Source organism: Ips typographus, linkage group LG6 (genome assembly GCF_016097725.1).
Source record: "Ips typographus isolate SLU linkage group LG6, UJ_Ityp_2.0, whole genome shotgun sequence".
In the NCBI taxonomy this organism is placed as follows: domain Eukaryota; kingdom Metazoa; phylum Arthropoda; class Insecta; order Coleoptera; family Curculionidae; genus Ips; species Ips typographus.
In genome coordinates, this window is record NC_138427.1 from 5,875,232 (window position 1) to 5,901,574 (window position 26,343).

The window sequence follows — 26,343 nt, forward strand, 5'->3', positions numbered from 1 at the left end:
TTGCTTGGTCCGTCATATTGCTCTCGTCTAACCGACCGTTAGGGCATTAATGGCAACTAAATGCAGTTGAGCCGGATCAATAGGACCGTACTCAATAGATATTGGTACGTTTATCCTAAAAGTTCTTTTGATAGAATAAAAGCTACAGCTAAAAGTTAGTTGACGGTAAAATAGCTTTTCGTTTCTGTTATTGGAAGCTGTGTTTAACAGCGGTCATCAGTCATAATTCATAAATAATATAAATAATAAAGTTTTTGCTCATCATTACAGTGTATAACTTAATATTATAAGAACCTTTCTAGAGCAGTATATTTTACACCAGAAAGCAATAACGTGCCTAATTTATCAAAATGTTAACCAAAATTATTCAAATAAGAATATTTGATTAAAATTACAAACTCTGTGGTCAAGTCGAATAACAAATTTTGTCGTTTTAAGATACAAATTGAATTAATTTTTGATCAAATCAAAAGGAAAGTTTAATGTACAGGGTGTTCGAAGCTTTTTTTAGATTAGACGTTTACGGAGAAAGAGTCATAGATTCTCAAAATTTGTTAGCAAAGTACGTGAGCAGGTATAATCTAACTTTTTAAAAATATGCTAACAAAAATATATCAACTTTTATATTTTATGTGAAACACTATATTTTTAGATAAGATAATATGTAATAATGTCACGAATAACATAAATTGCACTATGTTCCGTTACCTAGTCGGGCCCCGGTCTCCCCCAGTACAATGTTTGTGTCAGCAAAGTTAACGTAATGAGGTTAGCTGACAAGTATAAAGGATGCACCGTAGCTCGGCTAAACCACCGAACTCTGGGGTCATCCCCAGAGGGAGGTCACGAGCGACAGTCCGAACTTTCTAGTGCCCGGACGGCTCGTTACCCTGTTGCAGTGCCTTAAGTAAGTCCTTTGGGCGTGCCGGACATAGGGGCACCCAGCTCGTATCGAGCGGGTACCGCTTGGCGGCACTTCAGAAGGCCTTACACCCACACACCCACACACCCCCTCTTGGACGCTAAGAGTAATACAGTGCCTAATAAAGAAGACTTACTTGAGCTACGATTGTTGTTTCTCTTCCTGCGCCACCCCCTAAACGTGACAATAAGCTTTTGTGTAACACGTCACACAAAAGCTGTATAATTTCCCGTATAACGATTCAAAAAACACAAAGTAAATGTAATTACTAGGTAAGATTTGCTAAATTAAGACATTTTTAATTAATTGAGTTCACTCACTTATTACTCTTATTAGTAATGTTCAAGACTGTTTATACACAAGTTTTTTAATGGTTTTAATTTTTCTAGTTGTTTTGTTTGTATTGGTATTTTTTTAAATTTAATTTTGTCTTTTTTTGCCCGCAGTTTAGGTGTGGTGTCCTTTTTTGTAATGTTGTGATTAAACCCCCCTAAGTTTGCGAAACTTTGCCTTCACTTATGTCTACAGGATGTTCCATTTCAAGTTAGGCATTTCCTGCTAAAATCTCCCGTTTCCGAGATATGGAATCAACTAGTGCGGCAAAATAACAGTTTGTCCTCCAGTCACCTGACTGTATACATCAATAGACAACTTTTTGCAAGTTAAGCATTTTCTGCTAAAATCACCCGTTACCGCGACATCGAGTCAATTACTAGTAGAGCAAAGCAACAGTTAGTTTGTCCTCCAGCAAACGGCAAATGGCGGCTGAAGGACATCTTTTTAAGTTTAAAATGGGCAAAGTTAAGATAAATACACACACTTAAATGTTTTTCCACTCGATTTCCTTATGGAAACCATTAAAAGCCTGACACGTGTTTTTAAGTGTAAATACTAATCCTATTTACAACATAAGTAAGTGACACCCTTCTACTAAGAAGGTTTCTTTTCCCACAGATTTACTTCAAAATTAAATATTTTCAGCATCAAACGCATATCATAACTTTATAGACTACTATAGCTAATTCTTTAAATCGCTCCTGGCCAGAGCTCGTTTTCGATGGAGAAATTTCAGTACAGTCACTGAATAGCGGGTTAGTACTTGGTAATTTTTCCCTTTTTTTTATGTTTAATACGTTTTTAATACGCTCTGTATGTGTCTCTATCTGCTATTGCTTAGGTCAGTGTTTTCGGTACCTTCAAAATGGATGTCACGGTTAAAGTGTACAGAATAATCTAGTGATGGGCGTAAAATTTGATTGAGAATTGAAATTTGCTTGAAACATTCATTTTCCTGTCATGGCTGTCATTAAAGTCATTCTTATACCAAATGAGTTTTTCAATTAAAAAAAAAAAGTAATGAATAAGTACCTACGAGGGCCTAGAAGGGCCACAAACATTTTTTTTCTTAAATTCCGACTTCAAACTCGGAATTTACATTCTCACATTGCAAAAGCTCTTCAAACCAAATTAGACAAAATTTTTCAGTTTGGCAACATTGCAAACATCTTTGAAGCAAATTAGTAAAATTTGTTAACTTTGGCAACATTGCAAACACACTTCAAAGAAATTAGTTGAACTTGTCAGTTTAGACAGATTGGAAACACTCTTCGAACCAAAATTGTAGAATTTGTTAGTTTGATAACATTGCAAGGATACTTTTGAACCAAATTACCAAATTTTGTCAGTTAGGCAACATTGCAAACAGTCTTCGATCTAAATTAGGAAAGTTTGTTCATTTGCCAACATTGCAAGCAAACACACTTCAAAGAAATTAGTTGAACTTGTCAGTTTGGACAGATTGGAAACACTCTTCAAACCAAAATTGTAGAATTTGCCAGTTTGGCAACATTGCAACTAATTTCCGAGTTTGAAGTCGAAATTTAAGAAAAATAACGTCTGTGACCCTTCTACACCTTCGTAAGTATCATTTTCTAAAAAATTTACATTTTCAGGTTTTTGTCACTTTTTTTTATTATTTCATGTTTTAAGATGAGAAATTTGTGACTATTTCATTTACTGACAATTGTCAAAATAACTGTCATAAATATCAGAAACACGAAAACGTTTCATGTCAGATGTCGTCATCAATATGGCCGATTCTCACTTAGTCTGAAAATCCGTATTTTGACAGTGCAAACATGAAAGATGTACAGTGTTGCGAGTTCTAAAGTAAAGTAATAAAACAACCAAAATTAGTAAAGCATCGGCTCAGCTGGCAACACTGTTTGAATGAGATTTTCTACTGGTCTGGACCATGAGAAATTGTATCTATCATATTTCAGGCAACCCGCCATACACCAATGCCTTTTAAAAATACGGCTATCTGCGTTAAACTGTAATTTTTGCAAATTTCCACAATTTTGACATTAGATACAGGTTTTTGGTGGATAATTTAGCTAGACAGTCACGTGACCACTGTCATAAATCTCAGACCTACGTGTTGTATCGAATACTGCAAGAAAACTTTTCTAAACCCCGATTTTTGCCACTTTTGAACACAGTTTGACAGTCAGGGACATAATCATCTGTAAAACCCACTTGGAGTGGGAAAATGACTGTTTTAAGCACATTTTTGGAATCCTCATTAAATTTCCTATTCAATAACCTGAAAAAACACTACAAGATTTGGTACAGTCAGGGAGAAAAGCGGTGTCAAAGTTTGAATTGCCAGAAATACAATTTGAAAAGACAGTCAGGGACAAAATTGCCTGCACAACCCACTTGGAGTGGGAAAATGACTGTTTTAAGCACATTTTTGGAATCCTCATCAAATTTCCTATTCAAAAACCTGAAAAAAAACTACAAAATTTGGTACAGTCAGGGAGAAAAGCGGTGTCAAAGTTTGAACTACCAAAATACAAATTGAAAAGACAGTCAGGGACAAAATTGCCTGCAAAACCCACTTGGAGTGGGAAAATGACTGTTTTAAGCACATTTTTGAAATCCTCATTAAATTGCCTATTCAATAACCTGGAAAAACACCACAAAATTTGGTATAGTAAGGGAAAAAAGCGGTGTCAAAATATGAACTGTCAGAAACACAGTATTTGATATGATCAAAGCTAATTTACCCATCACTAGAATAATCTAAATAGCGTATACTAAAAATCAAACAAAAGTAATATGACGTCACAGCAGATTCAACCTGATACTTTGATGACCGAACCCAATTTTGTCTGATTATACAAGAAAGAAATACCATTGACACTCTGGACAATAGCAGATAAACAATGTTAACATTCTGGTGTGTGACGCTAATTCAAATATTATTTAAGGTCTTAAAAATGTCAGCTGTCATTATTTGTGCTCCACGTGTGCAGTATTTGCGTAAACCTCAGCACAGTAGTCGGACCAATCAGAAACTAGCAACCAGTGCTGCGATTGGCGCAAACACGGCACACGTGGACACTTGACAACTGACAGTCTAGATATGAATTTTGAGTCTGACTTTAATAAAACGTTTCCTGATTGAACGTATTCTCTGATTTAGACGTGGATGGAATCAAATACGTCATTAATTACGACTATCCTAACTCGTCCGAAGATTATATTCACAGGATTGGAAGAACGGCTAGATCTGACACGACCGGTACTTCGTACGCCTTCTTTACTCCGGGTAATTCCCGGCAAGCTAAAGATTTGGTTTCTGTGTTGAAAGAGGCCAATCAGGTAAGAAACGTTTAACCTAAAAAGGGATTTGATTGGTCAGAAAAAGCAGCATTCAGTTTGCTGCTTTTCTTTACCAATTTAGGCAAATAGTGCACACACACGTAAAATGTCCCAAAAACAGGTCGTTAATCCAAAACTAATGGATATGATGGGTCGTGGTGGTGGTGGCGGCGGCTACGGTGGTCGCAATGGTGGCGGTCGTTGGATCAGTTCAGGAAGTCGCGGTGGTCCTCCAGGAGGCGGTCGTAACGGGCCACCTGGATCGAGTAGAAGCGGCGGTTTCGGCGGGGGCATGGGAGGCTCTAGCAGAGGTGGTTCTCGTAGTTTTGGGGGAGGTGGACGTGGTGGTTCAGGTGGCGGACCACCTGGAGGTGGTTACAGGTAAAAATGCCTTGATGACTGTCTGTGAGTTGGTCGACTCTGAAATAATTTTCAGTCGAGGTGGAGGTGGTGGCCGTGGAGGTCCCGGAGGCAGCAGCAATTTTAGGAGCGGGGGATCGTCTCGGTTTGGTGGCGGTTCGGGCAGAGGATGTGAGTTTCAGATCAACCTCATATAACTCCAAAATTTCACATTTTTTTACAGTTAACTGATCCGGCATTACTGCTCTGAATAGTGGCAAAACATTCTAAAGTTACTAATAGAATCAATGTGAATATAGATTGAGGTTTTTTGATTTTTTTTTTTCCAGTTTACTAGATTGCCAGAATCTAAGATTACTCATCTAGTTTGTCATCACTATAATTTTGTATTTCTGATCATCTGTGATTTAATATCCATCTTAATTTCTGTAACTATAATTTAATAAACTATTTTTTAGTTTGTGTTGGTTTTTATTTAATTTACAGGAAACTGTATATTAGGCTGTAATTGACAACTGACATTTACTGTGTGTTGTTAATCATCAAACCCCTGACGTCTGACGTAACACTGGTCACATATTCCTATTTGTTGTATGTGGTATGTTTAATGTTAGTGGAAACACACGGAAAAGAAAACCCTTGAGTCATGAGGTAACACTAAAAAAAGTGGCTTCCATTTAAAGTTTCCAAATGAACCAGTTAACATAATTTATTACAAAATGTTTTTTACCACCTTAAAACTATCCCTTTTGGTGCTTTTCACCCTGATACAGTTTACAAACAACGCCTCCCTGGACATCCAGGGTAATTATGAACGATTCTCCGGCGACCAAGGCCTGTACAGCCAAAAAGACGACGTGGAAATCCTCACATCGAGCAACTTTAAGCAAGCAATAGCGGTAGGGCTTGGCTGGTCGAGTTCTACAACAGCTGGTGTGGATTCTGCCAAAAGTTTGCCCCCTCGTGGAAGGATTTCGCCACCGACGTCCGCAGTTGGAGGGATTTAGTGGTGGTAGCTGCTATAGATTGTGCCAACGACCAAAACTTTGCTCTATGTAGGGAATACGAAATTATGGCTTATCCTTCCTTAAGATACTACCCAGAAAACTTTGAAGAAGCCCCAAAAAGCTATGGTTATGCCATGAACCGTGGGGTGTCTGCTGAAGATCACAGACACGACTTGGTGAAAAGAATTATAAAAGAACAGAAAGAGGGAAGGGGCACACACTACCCTAAAATGCTTCCTTTTGCTGGAAGCACCATAAATAGTCTGTTTGAAGACACTCCCAGTGAAACCAAGTATGCTGTACTGTTAAAACAGGAATCGGACTCACTTTTGGGACCAGAGCTGCTTCTAGATTTACATAGAATTCCTGGCGTCATCACCAAATCCATCTACTCTAACCACACAGAACTTTTGTCACACCTACCAGCAGACAGTGGCACTCCAGCTTTGTATGTTATAGAAAAGGGCCAGGAAGCCAGACAGTTAATGGTCACTTCTTATGAGCGAAAAGTTGTTATAGCTGCAATAAAAGAGAACCTAAAAGCCAAAAATATCTTGTTTTCCATTGAGGAAGACAGTAAGCTGGGTCTGGACCAGTACGATAAAAAAAAGGAGGTGGATGCCCTGTTTGACAAAGTGCGCAAAATGGGTCATGTCGTTTTTCAAATGGACTTAGAAAGTGCTTTGAGGTAGGTCAGGGTCTGTTTTGTTTTATTTTTAGTTAAATATTACTTGTAAATTTATATAACCTTGAGTGTGCTGTCAAAAATGATTATAACCTTTGAAATGTCATTATCAAAAATCAGTGACGTCAGAAGTAGGACAGGTTTGCCTTAGTTATGCAACCATACAAACAATTTTTGATAAATTTGTTTCAGATACTCTTTGAAACGGGAAGTAGGCGGTTTAAAGGAAATAACCGGCGAGAAACTGCAAGCTTTACGTAACTATCTTAAAGTGCTGGTGAAACATTTTCCCTTTGGTCGAAACGGTAAAGTGCTACTGCAGGAAATCAGCGACATTGCCGAAAGTTCAGATCCGGTCCAAGGAATTGCCATAGCCAAACTGGTGAGAGAGAGTGAGAAGGAAGACAAACAAGTGTTTTCCACACCTCAAAAATGGTTGGGTAGGTTTGTCCCTTTCACAGGCAAAATTGGTTACCTAAATTGATTACTAATTAGGTTGCCAAGGCAGTTCAGTCCAATATCGCGGTTATCCTTGCGGTTTGTGGAAAATGTTCCACTACCTCACAGTAAACGTAGCCGACTACGAATTGGGCTTGAGAGGTGACAATCCCCGGATAGCTTTGGAGACGATGCACGGTTACATCAAGAACTTCTTCGGCTGTTCGGACTGCAGTCAACACTTTCAAGACATGGCGGCACGCAGGGAAATTGACAAAGTCGCTTCGTTCGACGAATCAATCCTGTGGCTGTGGAGCGCGCACAACGAAGTGAATAAAAGACTGTCCGGGGACGCCACCGAGGATCCGGAATTCCCTAAAGTACAATTCCCATCGGAAAAAAGTTGCCCTCGATGCCACAAATCGGACGGGACTTGGGATAACGCGGAAGTGTTGAAGTTCCTCAAGCAAATGTACAGTAGCGTGAACGTGCGCTATTTGGGAGCGGACACTAAAATCATCTATCAGGGATTGGAGGGCAACGCGACAACACCCGGTGGGTTTTTTATTGTAGACGCATTGAAATTTTACTTTTTGCTCTATCCGGCTATTATCGCTCTAATCTACATACTGATTAAATTGTTTTTGAAGCGGGGCTACAAACGGAAGATGTACAAATACAAACACGACCTGTTAGGGAAGGTTTAGAAGGAGTTGGAATCGACGGTGGGTCCACGTCAAGCAAAGCAAAAGATAAGGCTAATTTTACATTGTTCGTGTTATTAACCATTTCATTTATCTATTTTTAACTAAACGGACTCTCTAGACTTTTCCTCCTCACAAGCGTATATTAGTCACCTTTTATTAGTAGTGCATGCAACCAGTAATACACTAACCTGATTGTAAATTGGGCATTGTAGTCAGTAGAGCAACTAACCAGACAAATGTAGATTATTGGATTTGTTGTTATATTGGCATTCTTATTAATACCTGATTTAATCAGAATGACAATAACGCAAATAAACCAACCAGTGTAAACGGCAATGACGTTTATGTCAAGTTTAACACACAACTGTCACTGCCGCAAACACTGGAATGGAGCTGCGATTAACCCCATTGAACTTAGAATATTTTAAGTTTCAGATTTCTGATAATAATCTCTTGCAGCAAACTGTTTTTTTTTAACGATGACCTGACACAAAACGCTCACTCTGGCAACATTGGCTGCTAAAAAAAAATGAATCGCGGCGTGTGCGTTTGAAGTTACCTTATCTTTTGTCAAATGTCAATTTGACTTGATTTATTATTGAACTAAAAGCATGAGTGTAAATAATTTTGATGAGGTTGTATATGTATATAATGACAATATTGTTAACTTATTTTTTTTCTGCCAAAAACCGAGATTTCTAATATTGTATATGTTGAGTTTCTTATAAATACTATTTAATATTAATAATCGTGTTTTAATTCATACATACCTTTTCTTGAAGTGGGTGAAGGACTGTCACGAACACTTTTTAGCACAATGGCATGCTTTTGACCTTTTTTCTTGAGCTCTAAAACGGTTCGTGTACCTAAAAAAGAGCATATTTAATGATAACTAATATAATCACAAATAATAGCATAAACTAACAAACATCACATGCCAGTTTGCCTGCGGTCTTTAAAGTGGTCACGTGCTGCGTTTTACCGATTATTCTGATTGGTCGTTGATGTGTAAGTATACTTTTTTCAACTTGTTTGCCGCCTTTCCTGTTAATAAGAATTTCAGTTATTCGCAGCCATGCATACCTATTTTTCAACGCTATATTAAGTCTAGTGTTAGCTGCTTTAGCAGTCGCAAATTAAAACGGTGGCCGATAACCTTTAACGCGATTCCAAACAAAATCATAATGGCATCCTGGAGTTTAAAGCAATACTCCACATCCAATATAATAAACCTGAAGCAGGCCCACAGTTTGGTAGGACGTTGTCGTGAGGCCCAAGTGTTCCTGCCAAGTACTGGAGTGTCTAGGTCGCATGCCAATCTTTTTTTGATGGAAGGACATCTTTGGATTCAAGCCCTTCATGTAAGTCATAGACAAAAAAGCAAATTTCTTTATAAGATTGTTCCCCATATAAGATTGGAGGAGTATATCACAATAAAGCCTTTTGATTGGTCACTCTCAACTCTTGTTGATTTAGATATTTCATTCTTATCATATTAAAATCAAGTCTACATTTCTATAACCTTGCAAGTGCCAAAATGCCTTATTATGGTCAAACAGTTGCAAGTGTTTGACCATAAAAACTGTAATAAGACCTTTTTGGCACTTAATGCAGGCCTTAAATATAAACAACATTCTTCAGTGTTCAGTGTGGAATAAAATTCTGCAGGGTTCAAGTTAGATTGCTTACTAACAATGATTATGTCCTTATTTGTGTTTTTTTTTCATTGGTACTTGCAAAAAGCTTTTCAAGAATTATTTTCATAATACATTTAACAAATAGTATGATAATTCCACCAGATTGTTTTTTTTTTAATAGTTTCAGCTGACAAAACTGATAAGATAATACAGGCTGCATTCGTTTTCATGGAGCTTGAAAACGAATGCAGCCATAGGCTTACTTACTCTATGGAGTAAACAGAGCTAATATGTGACGTCACAATGAAGTAATTTGACAGGTGGTTCAATTATGGTTAATGTGAAATTAGGTCACCCTCCTTAATCTCAAAACTAATTGGTAGCTTTCAATGGGTTCTATTTAAACCATTTCTGGCCATTTTTTTTTAGAGTGTTAATGGCACTTTTGTCAATGGAACAAAAATTCCTGTGTACACGATGCATAAATTGTCTCCGGGCGATCTGATCGGATTCGGTATCTCCAAGCAGAAATACGCCCAAAGTGAGATACAAAAAGGATGTCTTTTTGAGGTGCTTCAAGTAGGTTTCTTGTGTAACTTTCCCTTGAATATTGTAAATGTAAAATTTTTGTTTGGGTTAGACTGTGGAAAGCGCCATAGCATCCACTTCGGTGCCCTTGGAACAGAAAAATCAGAAATCCATGACAAACAGTAAAGATGCTTTATCTGAAATTGCAATTTCAAGTGTGTGTTCTTTACACAGACAAACTAATATATACAGACGGTCAGAGCAAATGGAAGCCATATAATTTTGGTGAAGGCGCCAGACCAGTCAGACTAATAAATTGTTTTAAAATATTGTGATGACTCATGCGTAATCGGCTGCGATCGTCTGAACGAGCGAAATTTGTTTTCCGCAGTGTTGCCATATTTCTGCAGAGACGCGTTCGGCGCACGGCATTTATGATTATACAACTGCATCAAATCACCGGCGCGACGCGACGGGTCGGTACGGAATAGAAATAAGAAAAAAAGCCGAGCGCATTTTGTACGTATGCTTGCAAATAATTAAATTTAATCTAAAATAGTACGTGTTAAAAATTCTACCTAATTTTAAGGAATAGTACATTAGACAAAGATTATTACATTGATATTAAATTAAATTAAATACTCTAAGTGAAATTACTGATTGTTTCGGTCATTATAGTAGTTGAAAAATTACTTTCTAATGACAATTATTAAAATATACTCTGAGAATAATGCAATTTTCCGTTGTGTTTATATCAATTGTTTCGTTTTTATTGAAACTCATCAGCGTTGTGTAGAAATCGCAGAAAATAATAAGTGTAATACGGAATGCAACATTTTGGGATTTATGTGTGAATTTTTTTTATTGATTGATACATAAAATCAATCAAATTGAAAAGTACTGAATAATAAGAGAAATTCAAATTTACGTTGAACATTTTTTAAATTATGTTGTTTTTTGAATACACATGTGATATGACACTTCTTCATTGTCTTCTAGACTATACATTAAACCACAGCGTAAGCAGACAATAATAATAATTATTAATAAATAATAATCTACCTAAAATAGAAAAATAAAAATTACCTAACAAAGTGGTCTTTTCAAATAAAAAAGCAATGATTCACATTGTTACAAGAAGTAACGGTGTAAAAGTTAAAGCAAATTCTAAACGAGATTTGAAGTTCTTTTAAAATATTTCTACTTAATGAATTCTGTATGTGTAATGACAAAGAAAAAATCCATTCTTTAGCAAAAGTGTTCACGATATAGCGAGCCACTATGGAGATCTTGAAAACGATTACAGATACAGATTTGGTTGAACATGGGAGATAAGTTCGGTAATCATGGCCTTATAAAATGACATTAAAACATCTTTTTGTTCGGTTTTTGAAAGAAATGAATTTTTTAAATTTAGATTGTATGTTTTTGTGAAGCTAATATTGAACCTGATCAAAACTAATGACACTTCTCTACCGCCACTTTTAATGCTCTTTAAACTGGCGTGGTTAGTTTTTTGGTCCCACGCTTCGTCTTTGTGGAACCATCAACTAATTTTTTAAAATAGGTCTTTTTTTCCGAATATATTGATGTATTAAACTTTACTTTTTTTTAATTTAAACTTTTATTTTTGGAATTGGAAAACATTTTTTTCTTTCACTTTTAAGTTTAAGTTAATAATTCCACAGACCTCTAACCGTTTATAAGATCCCCATTAATGGTTCTTCTTATCCTGGATGCATGTACTTTGTATTACAATATTTTTTCTTGATTTCAACAACGAACAAGATTCACTCATTTATGGTAATCAATTGCCAAAGCGTCTAGTTTTGAAAATAAATAAGACGCTTTTACTCAATTTAAAGTTAAAGAACAAACCAGTAGCGATTTAAATTTCTAGGGTAACATGATTTATTTTAACATTTAAACTAGAAATCAACAACTGATAAATAAATGTAGATTTTTAGTGATTTAAAGAAATGTATTCCAGCTTATTTAACACAAAAAAGCTTTGCCTCAAGTTTTTATCGGACTAAGCAAATTGATGAGGATATACCTACATCCACATTACCTATATTGTTTCCTATAATTGAGGAAATGCTATGGGATGGTTCTCGAATCAGAAAGTATATGCTGTCAAAAATAATAGTTTAGGTTTTTTTTTTTTTTTTTTTTTTTTTATTTTTTTTTTTTTAAGTTTTGTGATGCACCTAATCTTAAGATTAACAAGCATCCTAAATATAACCTAATTTACTACAGTGATTTAACTGTGACATTCCCAGCGGTCCATCACAGGTTTTCGCGTGTTTCGCACCTGGTCAACTGTTGTGCCTAACCCGCACTGTACTCTGCTTTTTCACAGTTCACTTCACAGGTTCACAAGCTCAAACGGTTTAGTTCTTTTGAGCCTCCTCACTGTGTTCTGGTTGTCTAGCAGTTGAAGCGCTTCAACATTCGGATGGTTGTGGAGTCTTTCTTCATGTCTCCTGGCTGCTATCGCTATTTCTTCTTTGACTGTCCGCACCTGTAGCTCCCGATGCAGATCCTCATTCCGAACATACCAGGGTGCATTTACAATGTTCCTTAGTACCCGATTCTGAAACACTTGTAGGCAATTGTAATTGCTTGGTTTGGTACAACCCCACAACGGAAGGCCATATGTCCACACTGGTTTAAGGACCTGCTGGTAAACCAGTAGTTTGTTTTTGATGGAAAGCTGCGAATCTCTTCCCAGTAGCCAATACATGCTTTTATATTTGAGTTTTAATTGTTCAGTTTTCATTTTAACGTGAACTTTCCATTTAAGCTTGACATCAAGGTTAAGACCTAAATATTTAGTAGTTTGTTTGCGAGGAATTATATTGTTGTTTAATTGCACTGAAAGATGGTTTACTTTTCTATTTGTAAAATTCATATGAACAGATTTATTTTCATTTAATTTAATCCGCCACTGTGCAGTCCACGCGTTTATGGCATTTACTGCATATTGAAGATTGGCAGTTGTCTCTTCTATGGAATTTCCTACTGCTAGAACTGCAGTATCGTCAGCAAATGTTGCTAGTTTTACGTTGTCTGTTACAGGTATGTCGCAAGTATATAACAAGTATAGCACTGGTCCAAGGACACTGCCTTGGGGGACTCCAGCGTTTATGATTTTTAATTCCGAGTACTCGTTCTCTTGTTTGATAGTTTAGGTAATTATTTCTTCTCAAATGGTTGTAACTCTCTAAAATCGAAAAAATGTGGTGCCTATTCGACATAACACCTTTTGTTTGAAAAAATGAAATTGTAACGAAGTTACGAATATTTTTCTGTTTGGTTTACTAAGCCGTCCGTTAGTACCGTTGGATTTGCGGCGATATGCAGATAAGGGATCTATTAATAGAAGCCGTTTAGTAAAGTGACCAGTGTTAGTACGTTGCCAAAATACGATAAGCCGTATTATTAAGTTATTATATTTTCTCAGGATTGGCCAGTCCGATTTTTACCATTCTTGTTGGAAACCATTGGTAGAATTACAGGGTTTACAACAACGCTGCAGTTTGTAAGCGCGCAATAGGAATTTAATGGTTTACGGCTTTCCTTGTAATTATAATTCGCGAGTTGACGTAGCCGGCTAGGTTGGCCGAAGCGTACCGTTTTCCTGCAGTACTGCGGTTCTGTACGCGTCACTCGAGTAGGGCCGTGTTTCCCACTACCCGAAAGTGGGGAATCGGACTGACTATAAAACTGGCGTGCGCCGTCAGTTCGTGCTCTGTTGAGATCGCTAGCTCCCCCGAGCAACATCTCAACCTCCCAGCAGCACCGCCGCAACACAGTAAGTATACCTGTTTAGTGGTTAGCTCTCCTAGTGCACTGTGTACCTGTTATTTGAACACCGAGGCTCGCTAGACCGGGTGTTCGTTCCCTGTTTACTCCAACCCTGTACCGCCGTTTGTTGTAGCGTCGTGGCTCGCTAGACCGGGCGCTGCTGTAACGTTCACGTCACCTGTTTTCATTGCAAACGCTACATGGTTCGCTAGACCGGGCGTTTGCACCGTTAGTCCCAGTCCGGCCATTTTTCCGGCCCTTTTACTTCAGTAGCATCGTGGCTCGCTAGACCGGGTGCTACGCCATATATCCGGCACTGTAGGCTTCTATACAAACACTACATGGTTCGCTAGACCGGGTGTTTGTATACTTTTCCCCGATAGGCCAATTTCCGGCCCTAGTTCACTCTGTAGCGTCGAGGTTCGCTAGACCGGGCGCTACACGATAGTTCCACCTTCAACACAAACGCTACATGGTTCGCTAGACCGGGCGTTTGTGTCATTTAGTAGTCCGGCCGCACTTCCTGGCCCTGTCTTTTGTTGACTACGCTACATGGTTCGCTAGACCGGGCGTAGGAGGCAAGTTTCTAGATCCCGTTGCCAACAAGAACCACTACAAGGCTCGTAAAGACCGGGTGGTTCAGTAATACCCTGTTACAACTCTTTTACCGACCCGTGACACCGTAACTTTATTTGCACTAGGACGGTTAATTGCTTAGTTGTAAACGTAGACCTGCATTGACCCTGTAATTAACTTTGATTCATTTTGTACCTGTAACATTCATTGCACTGCGTGGCTTTTTAACTTTCTGCATTATACCGTTGACCTGTTTTGCATCGCATCCGACCCGTACCGTAACTAAGTTGCACACTCTCACTCTCGTTCTTGTTTAATTAAGGGGAGGGGGGATTTAAGATACGTTTGTTTGCATAAGTATTTGCTCTAGTTAAGTTTGCTGGCATTTTAAGTTAATCACAGAGAATATACGTTAGTTGATTGGTACTTTTGGCTTTTATTTGCGTTGTCACCAACTGAACCACTGTTACCACAGATTGTCGGGAACCTTGTCTCCAGCTGTATAAAAGCTACCAAGGCATACGAATTGTGTTTCCTGGTTCACATTTCGAAAATTCTAATTACTTTCTTTAAACCAGGTGGCGCCCGAGGCAATTCTCATTAACTTTTGTTCTAGAACATACTTTAATTCGAACTCCCGAATAAATAGCGTCACAAAATGTTATAATCTACTAATAAATTTCTGTTTACTGATGTTGATTATAAACAAAACTTAATTTTTTTTATTTTATACTCGAGCTTATAATACTGTTACCTATCCAAAGAAACAAAGTTTATCAGTTACAAATAGTATTTATAATAATAATAATTATAATAGAACAACCTCAAATAATATTTCTCGAATATTTATAAAAAAGCAGCTCCTTGTTTATTTTATTAACTAAGAACTTATGCAATAACGCATAATTTTTTTCAATAAATCCTATTTAATGCAAAATCTGTACGAACGCCACTGGTTAAAATTACCAAATTGTTTGCACATTAAAACATGTGCAAGTCTAGTCTATGATATGAATATAGTACTAATTAGTAGAATATTATCATGTTATTAAGCATCACCCTGTATTATAAAAGTGTACCTACCTACCTATTCGTAGGATAGTCAATATAGTCAATAATATTGATCGACAATAATATTAAAGAAGGCATGACCCTGAACAAATTGAATACCTATTGCAAAGTGCGACAATGGGTTTTTAAATAGTCTTTTAACTTTTAAGTAAGGTAATAGGTTAATACAGAAAAGCATCATGCGGCACTACATTAAAGCAAGCTAAATAAGAACATTTTTAGTTAAAAATAGCCCATACCGCAGTAAATCACCCACTTTCGACAAAGTTCAGGGTTCTTATGGGGAAATCTAAATAATCGGACACCGTCACGACCACTTTTTCCACAGTTTAAGTACTTGCACACATTTCCCGACATATTTGTAAATATCAGATATCTATGTGAGCAGAAAAAAATAAATAAATAACACAAAAGTTAAACTTCCACTACCGATGTCTGCACGCACGTACGGTTAACAAATAGCAACAGTTTTGATGAATTTGGCGGGAAAACATTATCCGTAAATACAGTGCCAATTATAAACTTAAATACGTTCTAAATAAAGTTTTATCTGTTCTAACTCCAATAACACGATTCCTAGTTACCCTCAATATCTTAATATTTCTTAATAAAACAATATAAGCAAATTGCAATGATCATTTAAAAAAATTTCGGATGGTACAAAGAATTCTAGCAATACCAGGCAACGTTGCGTAATTATGCCTTCAAACAAGAGCCAAACTGCAGAAAAATTTACTGGCTGCACTGCCATCTGTTATGAGACGCTCGAAATAGATACCGTCGATTCGCCGATGGAGACTGTTGAACAGCAAAGGGTCTCCATTTAGCGTTTCGTTTTTTAACCATTTGGCTGACCGTCTGTATATATTAGTTTGTCTGTGGTTCTTTAGCCAATGAAAAAACACAAACAAAACCTGAACAATCCCCAAATCCGGTAAAAATGGCTTTGGCACAAAATGAACTTGTTATATCGGCAATAGAACTGGATAAACCGGTTGCAGAAACCACTGACAACCCTATAGTGATCGACATAACGGACGACGCAGAAGATATGGACTTTTCCTGCAGTCAAATACTGCAAATGTCCCAGATTGTGAGTGATCGAGTTTCGGACGACGTTTACCAAAAAATTAAAAACGAACTGGCCGAAATGGACTACTGCAACGATGGCGTGGTGGTAAACGCCGATTTGATTGATTCGGATGACGAAAACTCGGGCGGATTTCAAAACACTCAAGAAATCTTCGAATTACTTGAGGACACAGTTGAACCAAACGCAGACAACGAAGTGCTCGGAGCAATCGACGATTTGTCGCGTTTGTTTGAAGATGAACCAGTCAATCGTCAATCACCAAGAAGCAACAGTCCTCACATGGAATTTAATAGCAGTCTTAAAGAAGAAGGACGTAAAAAGCTAAAAGAATTAACCGGTTCCACATCATCTTCAACCGTACAACCTGAACCAAGGAAAACTTTATACAGGAAATGCAAACGTTTAAGAGTACGAACACCTCCACCCACCATTTCGTTAACATTAGCTACGAATAAACTTGGCAACGCTGGAGAAAAGAGAAAAAGGGGTAGACCACGAAAAATCCTGGAAGAACCTAAAACCGTTCCCGTGTCGGTAAGTCACGAAATGTTTAAATTACGTATTTTTGCAGTTAGTATTTGCAGACAACTTCCCTGACGAGTAATACGGAAACATCGCTTGATTTGGATGGTCCGAAGAGGAAAAGGAGCAGGAAAAGTCTGGACGCGCCACCAGAAGAACCAGCTGCGGTGGAAGCATGTTCAGTAAGTGAAAATTTTCAAGTTAACTTGGATCTGTCAGTTCTTAAATTGTCATCAAAAAAAGCCAAATAAAATTTGTAACTGCACTCTGTATGGTCAAGTTTTGAAGTACCTTTAAATACTTCTAATTTGACAATTTTAGTTAATTTTTAATAGAACATATTTTCAGATTAATTGATAGATCATTCTCTTGCAATTTCAAAAATATACAGGTGTGGTAAATCCAAAACCGTGTAACTGACAGAGAAACGTAGATAATTGCATGCGTGGGACAAAGACAGTAAACGAAATAAGTAAGAAAGTAAAAGAAGTAAACTAAAAATTAATTTTGTCGACGGTATTGGATTTTGGCAACAGCGTACTAAAAATACGGCCTACTTGGTATTTTTTTCGTTTACTGTATGGTCGGTTTTGGATTTACTACACCTGTATACTGTTGACAGTTCGTTTTGCCATTTTTTTTGTGGTGATTTAATGTTAGCCAAATTTGACAGTTACATCTGTCAAAGATACAAGTTTAGTAGCTGATTCGAATAGTGAAAACCCAATTTCGATCGGTCAAACCGTTTAGGAGATACGGACGGAAATTAGGTTAGACTAACTGGACAAAATCTGGTCTTTTACTTTATTCAATTCAATATTGTCTGGTAATTTAGGAGAAATTTTCCATTAACACGTTTTTCTACCTGCAATCCTAAACGGATTACGTGATTGGTCAAAAAAAGCAACTTTTAGCTTGCTGCTGTTTTTTTGACCAATCACCAACTACTAATCAAATTAGAAAAGACAGTTTACTGTCAGAAAAGTTATTCTGGATTGTTAGCATTATTAATTTTTGTTTTTAATGAAATTCCACGTACAGTGGTTGTGGTCTAGTGTCCACAACTAGGAAGATACAGATCTCCAGATATCAGTTTAAAAAAACCTTGTTTTTTCTATAACTGTTAGAGCAATTTTGATTAAATTTGGAACACGTACTAGGGCTTCCAATGCCGGGATTTCCCGGGATTCTGGGTGATTTTGAAATCCCGGGACCTGTGTAGAGAAGTGTCTGTAATTTTATTAAAAACATAATTTTTTTTGTTAGTTTTCACATTTTTCGGGACTATCGGACCAGTCCCAGGACTTTTCAATTCAGTCCCGGAACTTGGAAGCCCTAACACGTTCTTATGACAAGTCACAAGTAAAATTTCTACCTGAGTTATTGTACGTTTTACTTTAAAACGATTAGAAAGTATTCAAATCTGGCCATCTGTGAGGTTAATTTTTGACACTGAAAATAGTAAAAAAATCCAAGATTTTTGGACTAATTTTTACTGGCATTCAATAGACTATACAGGGTGTCCCACGACGAAAGACCTCGATTGATATTGGAAAAAGTATAAATAGGAGAGTTTTGAAAATTTGGTAGGATACTGATGTGGGCATGCCCAATCCAACTAAAATATTTTCAAGATGGTTGCACTTCCGTTTATACCGGAAGTCGATCACAACTTTCTTATTTTAAATAGAACACCCTATATATTATTACATATTTGGATTCCTCACAAAATTCTGACCAACTTTTGTATAGAATGCCCTATGCCTATCTCTAGCCGTTTTCGAAATATTTGAGGTTTTTCTAAAAAAGTGACAGTTGCAACGCTCAACATATTTTTGTACTATGTTAAAACCGTATTTCATTTTGCAATGAAACTTTGGGTTATTGTAAATAAAGGATCGTTTTATTAAACTGAGGGTGCGTAACGACTCATTTGTATACAGGGTCGTCAAAAAAAAATTATAAACTTGCCACTAAAAAAAATGAAAAATCTCAAGTTTTTTAAATGGAAACCCCCATTTTTTATGACGGAATCATTTTGAGCATTAAAAATTACTATCAGTTTCAATTTACTTGCCTATACCTAAATCCAACCCATTTCGTTTTATTTGAGAATAAACATTTTTTTATTAGGCTGCATGCTCGGCTGCATGGTTGGAATTAGCTGGTACTCTAGTTGGCCATGCTTTTGACACACGGTGATATTGGAGATTTGCAGGGCATGTTAATAACACTAGTTTTGAGTGTTTTGACAACTGCAAATATGCCGTCGCGGTTACGTTATTCAAACCAAGATTACTTAAATCTGTTTATTATTTACGGAGAATGTGATAAAGTTGTGAGTAGAACATGTGAGGTATTTGCCGCTCGTTATCCAGAAAAACCAAAGCCATCACGAAAAGCTGTCAAGCAAATAATTGAAAATTTTAAGAATACGGGATCTGTGAAGATAAAAGTTATTAAAACAAAACCAATCCTTAATAATACAAATGTAGAAATTGCAATTTCTAACCAACTTTTGTGTACAATGCCCTATTCCTATCTCTAGCCGTTTTTGAAATATTTGATGTCTTTCCAAAAAAGTGACAGTTGCAACGCTCAACATAACATGCTTTGCAGTTCTCCAATATCACCGTGTGTCAAAAGCATGGCTAACTAGAGTACCAGCTAATCCCAACCATGCAGCCTAATAAAAAAATGTTTATTCTCAAATAAAACGAAATGGGTTGGATTTAGGTATAGGCAAGTAAATTGAAACTTATAGTAATTTTTAATGCTCAAAATGATTCCGTCATAAAAAATGTGGGTTTCTATTTAAAAAACTTGAGATTTTTCATTTTTTTTAGTGGCAACTTTATGATTTTTTTTTGACGACCCTGTATGCAAATGACGCATTACGCACCCTCAGTTTAATAAAACGATCCTTTATTTACAATAACCCAAAGTTTCATTGCAAAATGAAATACGGTTTTAACATAGTACAAAAATATGTTGAGCGTTGCAACTGTCACTTTTTTGGAAAAACATCAAATATTTCGAAAACGGCTAGAGATAGGCATAGGGCATTCTATACAAAAGTTGGTCAGAATTTTGTGAGGAATCCAAATATGTAATAATATATAGGGTGTTCTATTTAAAATAAGAAAGTTGTGATCGACTTCCGGTATAAGCGGAAGTGCAACCATCTTGAAAATATTTTAGTTGGATTGGGCATGCCCACATCAGTATCCTACCAAATTTTCAAAACTCTCCTATTTATACTTTTTCCAATATCAATCGAGGTCTTTCGTCGTGGGACACCCTGTATAGGTAGTGACAAACTGAACAGTCTAAAAACTTGTTGTTTACTACTAGGAAGTTTTTTTAAACTGCAATTCAATGTTGAGTGTCTGAAATTGGATTTCAAATACTAAAAACAGTCTGGAAATCGAGACAAAGATTGTTGCACATAAAACTCATTTTTTACTACTAAAAATAGTGTAAAAGTTGACTTTTAAGGCTAGAAATAACTTAGGTTAGGTTAGGGTGTTTTATAGGAGCGTCTTTACAGGGAAATTCAGCTAGTGCAGGCAGTTCAAAGGGTACTTTACAAATGGAACGACCAGCCACCGATTCACATCAGGTAAATGATCATAATTCAGTGCAGAACCTATGGCCAATCCAAAATTGGCAAAAAGAAGCGTCCAAACTGTTAATGTGGAGCAATGGCGGTCCTATCCGCAACACCCCTAACAACAGGTTGGCCAAAGTAAAAATCTCACTAAATCCTTATACTACTCGAGTGTTGCAGACGTTTGCCGGAAGTGAACGACATAATTCGGGAAATGGTGCACTGGATTCCCAACCGATTGCTGGAACAAGTGCAAAACGACGTGACAACACCAATCATTAAGTTACCGAAAAAAATCCCCGCCACTTTTGACAGTTTCCATCAATACTACGATACTTTCTCGAAAATGGTGCTGATGGAGAGCTGGCAGTGTTTGTACAAAGCGTTTCGCGATAGCAACGGGTGAGTCGGTTTCGCAGCTTTTACAAAAAATGACAGAAAACTTGGTTTTTACAGTACCCCAAGCAAGATGAAAATACAACACGCCAGAGTGGTTAATGACAGTCTGATTTTGGACTGTATTTGTGAGTAATTAAAATTTTAGTATCATATTTTACTAAACTTTTGGTGGTATTAGCGGTCATTTCCAAGGAGGACGTGACGCGCGGAAACTATTACAAACCAGAAGATTTTGTGATGCTAGAATGCGTCATGAAAAACAAAAGTCACGTGCTCAGTCTGAATTTTGGGTTTGTACAGAGTTGCCGCATATCGTTGGTTGCTAAAGGGGCCAGACACTCTATTGATCGTACGTTTTGTCTTATAATCCTACCCTATCCATGGAATCAAAAATTCATTACCAACAATTCAGTAAAACGTCAATATTCCATGAATAGGGCAGGCTTTACACCTTAATTGACACCATATTATGCACAGAATTGCTCAACGGACCAAATCCTCATACTATACTGGAATTTACCGTGATGACGCGCTATCAACCCGAATTGGAACTAAACACTAAAATGACGCATTTAATCAAGCCACTCATCAACATCAGAACATACTTGATGCTAATCAGAACAATGAAAGAGACGAAACAGTCTCCTTTGTGCAAAATGATTTTAAAACCCCAGGCCAGCGACTACAAATTTCCAATCACCCATCGCGAAGTCAGATTTCCGGTTCGTAGTTTCTAACAACAATTTTCAGGCAATTTTAAATGTCATTTCAGAGTAACAACTGGAACAAAGAGCAGAAAATGATCGTGTTGGAGGCGGCCAGTTTGTGTACGGGAAATCGGCCGGGAATTTATTGCGTCAAAGGGCCCCCGGGCACCGGCAAATCCACCGTGATCGTCAATTTGCTGCAACAAATCCTGTTTGCGGACAAACACCGGACAGACGGCGGCAATCCGATGGTTTTATTGACGGCACCGTCCAACACGGCCGTCGATAACTTGATTTTTAAAATTGGTGCTGCACGAAACAATTTACCAACTGGTGAGTATTGTGTAGCTTTTTCAGAGCATTATGTGACTTTTTTGACTCACCTGGAGGACTATTCTTGAAAGCAGGGAATGGAATTCTCAAGAGAAGTGTTGATAGAATGTGACAGAAGAAGCTGACAATGACGGGTTCCTGTCACATTCTACAGATCTTTTTCTTGATAATTCCCTTCCCTCTTTCAAGAATATGCACCCGAAGTGTGTTTTAACAACCATTTTGCACATGATGAACCACCCTGTATAGTACCTGCTGTAACATTTACAAAAAAACAGAGTGATTTTTTAGCAGTTTGCCAAAATACTGGATTTTGTTTGAAAAATACTTCCTAATGGGTTTTAGCAGACTTGTAGAGGGCGTAGCAGTTTTGGGAAGGCTTCAGGACACTTGTGGAGGTTCTCATTAGTATTTAGACGCTTTTTGCTGTTTTGAGAAGGTTTTCACTAGTATCTAGACGGCTCTGGTAATTCCAAAACCTTCCAGGAAGATTTAAGACACTTTATGGAGGTTCTCACTAGATTTAGCAGTCTCTAGCAATTTTAGGAATGTTTTGGAAGGTTAGGACATTTTTAGATGCTTCTTGCAGTTTTGAGGAGGGTTTTTCTAGTATCTGAAGGCCTCTGGTAATTCCAAAACCTTCTTGGAAGAATTAGGACACTTTGTGGAGGTTCTCATTAGTATTTAGAAGCTTCTAGCAATTTTAGAAAATTCTTGGAAGGTTAGAACATTATTTGTAGACACTTCTTATAGTTTGAGGAGGGATTTTCTAGTATCTAGAGGCCTCTGGTAAATCTAAAACCTTCTTGGAAGAATTAGGACACTTTGTGGAGGTTTTCTCTAATATTTAGAAGCCTCAAGCAATTTTAGGACATTCTTGGAAGATTAAGATACTTGTAGACGCTTCTTGCAGTTTTGAGGAGGTTTTCATTAGTATCTAGAGGCCTCTGGTAATTCTAAAACCTTCTTGGAAAATTTAGGACGCTTGTGTAGGTTCTCATTAGTATTTAGAAGCCTCTAGCAACTTTAGAAAATTCTTGAAAGGTTAGGGCATTTGTAGACGGTTTAGGACAGTTTTGGGGAGATTTTTTATTAGTATCTGAAAGCCTTTGACAGTTTTAAAACATTCTTGGAAGATTTAGGACATTTGTAGACAATTCTTGCAGTTTTGAGGAGGTTTTCACTAGATTTAGAAGCCTCTAGCAATATTAGGAAGGTTAGGACATTTGTAGATGTTTCTTGCAGTTTGAGGAGGTTTTTACTAGTATCTGAAGGCCTCTGGTAATTCCAAAACCTTCTTGGAAGATTTAAGACAATTTGTGGAGGTTTTCTCTTGTATTTAGAAGCCTCTGGCAATTCTAAAGTATTCTTGGAAGATTTAGGATACTTGTAGAGGTTCTCACTAGTACTTAGAAGCCTTTGGCAATTTTAGAAAATTCTTGCAAGGTTAGGACATTTGTAGACACTTCTTGTAGTTTTGAGGAGGTTTTCACTAGTATATAGAGGCCTCTGGTAATTTTAAAACCTTCCTGGAAGAATTAGGACACTTTGTGCAGGTTCTCACTAGTATTTTGAAGCAATTTTAGTAAATTCTTCGAAGGTTAGGCACTTGTAGAAGCTTCTAGCAATATAAAACGATTTTCTTACTTCTGAAAGTTATGGTTCTCTATTTTGGCAACTTTGTAATTTGGTTCAATTGGCATGTTAAGTGCAAAACCAGTATATCGCCGTACTGTTTCAATGACATTTGATAGAGCAGGAAACATTTACGTTGGTTTTGCACTAAACTTGCCAATCGAATACACCTTTAGTACTAGCAACCAGCAAAACTGGTCATCTTAAGTGTTGCAAAAGCTGTTACCCCATGAAGAAGCAAATCTGACTGTATAAACACAACAAGAACTACAGAAGAGAACAATGACATGATCAACTAAAATTTTCCTATTTTCTGATGCATTTTGCAGTCCAGTCCATAAAACAACAGCCTTATTTTGTGTTTTTTAATAGAGATGCGTCCAAAAATCAAACTGGTTCGTATTGGTCCGGAATCGAGCATCCACAGGGACGTTCTCAACTACAGTCTGCCCAAACTGGCGGAAAAACATTTACCGCTCAAATTACAGCATCATCCCGAAATCAAGGTGAATCTTGCTCTGGTTCTTCCTATTTTTTTTGATTACACCAGAAAGTGATTGTAGGCCGCCAGGGAACGCAAAGACAACTTGCTCGAAGTGGCCCAACATTTATTGGGCGATCAATACCAAAAGGAGTTGAGGCAATGCGAGAAATTGATTATCGAAAAAAGCAACATCATCTGTACCACTTTGAACAGTTGTATCAATGCCCGGCTTATTGAGGCGGTCAACAAGTGAGTGGGTTTTTCAGTTGTTCCTTTACAGTTTGGTATGATTTCAGGGGTTTGATTAAGTTTACTTGCTGCGTAATAGACGAAGCCACTCAGTGTCACGAAATTGAAAGTCTCTTGCCGGTCGTTTTAGGCATTGACAAGTTTGTTCTGGTTGGTGATCCTCAACAGTTGAACGCTACCATAATGAGTCGAGTGCGCTTATTAAGTTCACCCAAAAAAACGTTCAATTTAACGGGTTTTTGTTTAGGAAGCCGTTAAACTGGGTTTTGGGGAGAGTTTGTTCACCAGATTGGCCAACAATTTCGGTGTGGACCCCAGGTCGCCCATCAGAATGTTAACGGAACAGTACCGAATGCATCCGGAAATATGCGATTTTCCTAACAAACATTTCTACGAAGGGAAATTACGGTTAGGCGGGTTTTCTGGGGGGTGGTTGGAATGTTGAAAAGTGTTGGAATTTCAGAACGAGCGCAAACCCTTCGAACAAGCTCCCCAGTGAAATACGACCTTATTTGGTGTTCAACTGCGAGAAACTCAGTCACTCGGAGGATTACACCAATATGGACGAGGTGATTTTGATTAAAAAACTGCTGAAAACCATATTCGACAAGTTGGATCGCAATAATTCCTACACGGTAGGAATTATCACCCCGTATAATGCACAAAAGGATTTGTTGGTCAGTCATATTAGGTAAGTGTCAATTTTATACAGAGCAAACCACAACAAATGGTGGTTGCGTCATTAATTACAGTCACACCACTTTTGCCGCTTTTACTTAAAATTGTCTTGTCATCAGTGACGTTATCCTAATTTAGTTTGATTGTTCTTGTATGTGTTACACTATAATTTTTTGGCTGTCAGACGTCAGGACTACTGTCAGGTAACCATCAACACGGTGGACAGCTTCCAAGGTTCCGAAAAGGACATTATAATTATATCGTGCGTGCGCGATTCGTCCAATTCGTTCTTGCAGAACCCGAACCGGCTTAACGTGGCCTTAACGAGGGCCAAACAGGCTCTGTACATCATAGGAAACTACTCCCTTTTCAAGGTAATTTTTTTAGCGGAGATTTAGACTTTATTTGCATGCCGGTGACGTTTTTGTTTGCATTATTTGATTTTGATTGGTGGCTGTTTTTTCTAGAGTCAATTTAGGAGTGTACAGAAATTCTTAAAGGAGGTAATTTTTTTCGTAGAATGACCATTAAGTGCGCTGACATTTTACGGGATGATCGATTGATTTTGTGTGTTTTGCAGGAATGCCCGTTGCTGTACGATATCAGGGAGGATGCCAAGAGACGGAAAGTCTTGCTAGACATCAAACAAAATCCGAGAACGATCGAACATCTGAGAAGGTACCTGATTAAAACACGCAACAGCCGAGGCGAATATACTTAAGATTTGTTTATGAAATTGTCGTTTTTGTGTTTGTCGATTTGACTTATTTTTCCGATAACAGCGCTGTTTGTGTGAAATCGCATGTGAAGCCTAAAATTAGTTACTTTTTTTATTAAATAGGAAATATATCTTTATGTTTGTAATACGTATTTTTTAAAGCCTTACTTCTGCATTATGCATTCTAAAAACCAAAGTTTGATGTTACAAATCCCGTAAAGGCAGGGATGTAAAATTTCCGGAAATTCAATTTATGGAGTTTTTTACATTTTTGTACTATTAACTTGAAAAGTGTATAGACAGTAAAAGTTGCATCCCATCGAGGGGCATTTGTTGTAAAAATTCAGAGATATTGAGCAAAAAGCGAGTGTCAACTTTGACGCCCTCTAGCGGCTAAACGGGACAACTTAGCCCTGCCCGCTCAACGTCACGTGATAGCCCCGTTCATTAGCGTTCTTTGATTGTACGGTGGTTTTATACAGGGCGTTTCAAATAAGTGTAGTAT

General features: G+C 37.5%; 3 protein-coding genes across 4 annotated transcripts; all 3 read left to right on the forward strand.

Annotated features, from left to right (window-relative positions):
• The first annotated feature begins 1,865 nt into the window (after positions 1–1,865).
• On the forward strand, positions 1,866–5,411 carry LOC145730086 (uncharacterized). The gene is made up of 5 exons (XM_081981082.1): positions 1,866–2,013; positions 4,413–4,591; positions 4,713–4,972; positions 5,028–5,122; positions 5,175–5,411. Exons 3-5 carry the CDS (start codon positions 4,731–4,733, stop codon positions 5,180–5,182), a joined length of 345 nt encoding a protein of 114 aa, XP_081837208.1. The 5' UTR covers positions 1,866–2,013; positions 4,413–4,591; positions 4,713–4,730; the 3' UTR covers positions 5,183–5,411.
• A 125-nt stretch (positions 5,412–5,536) lies between these two features.
• Positions 5,537–8,536, forward strand: LOC145730085 (sulfhydryl oxidase 2-like). The gene is given in 6 exon segments (XM_081981081.1): positions 5,537–5,602; positions 5,725–5,839; positions 5,842–6,646; positions 6,836–7,083; positions 7,139–7,636; positions 7,732–8,536. Coding segments are annotated over 6 exon segments (1,875 nt in total). The 5' UTR covers positions 5,537–5,551; the 3' UTR covers positions 7,890–8,536.
• Positions 8,537–8,654: 118 nt separating this feature from the next.
• Positions 8,655–25,984, forward strand: LOC145730084 (helicase senataxin-like). 2 transcript variants are annotated; one of them, XM_081981079.1, is made up of 20 exons: positions 8,655–8,796; positions 8,852–9,149; positions 9,855–10,004; positions 10,066–10,174; positions 16,292–17,037; positions 17,088–17,207; positions 20,576–20,763; positions 20,816–21,037; positions 21,092–21,159; positions 21,213–21,383; positions 21,512–21,756; positions 21,807–22,074; positions 24,082–24,215; positions 24,273–24,442; positions 24,490–24,634; positions 24,690–24,850; positions 24,906–25,133; positions 25,305–25,494; positions 25,588–25,623; positions 25,701–25,984. In XM_081981079.1, the coding sequence occupies exons 2-20, from the start codon at positions 8,973–8,975 to the stop codon at positions 25,839–25,841; spliced, it is 3,669 nt and encodes a 1,222-aa protein (XP_081837205.1). In that variant the 5' UTR covers positions 8,655–8,796; positions 8,852–8,972; the 3' UTR covers positions 25,842–25,984. The 2 variants fall into 2 exon arrangements, with proteins under 2 accessions (XP_081837205.1, XP_081837204.1); XM_081981078.1 differs by lacking the exons at positions 8,655–8,796; positions 25,588–25,623 and having other exon boundaries at positions 8,835–9,149.
• The last annotated feature ends 359 nt before the right edge of the window (positions 25,985–26,343 follow it).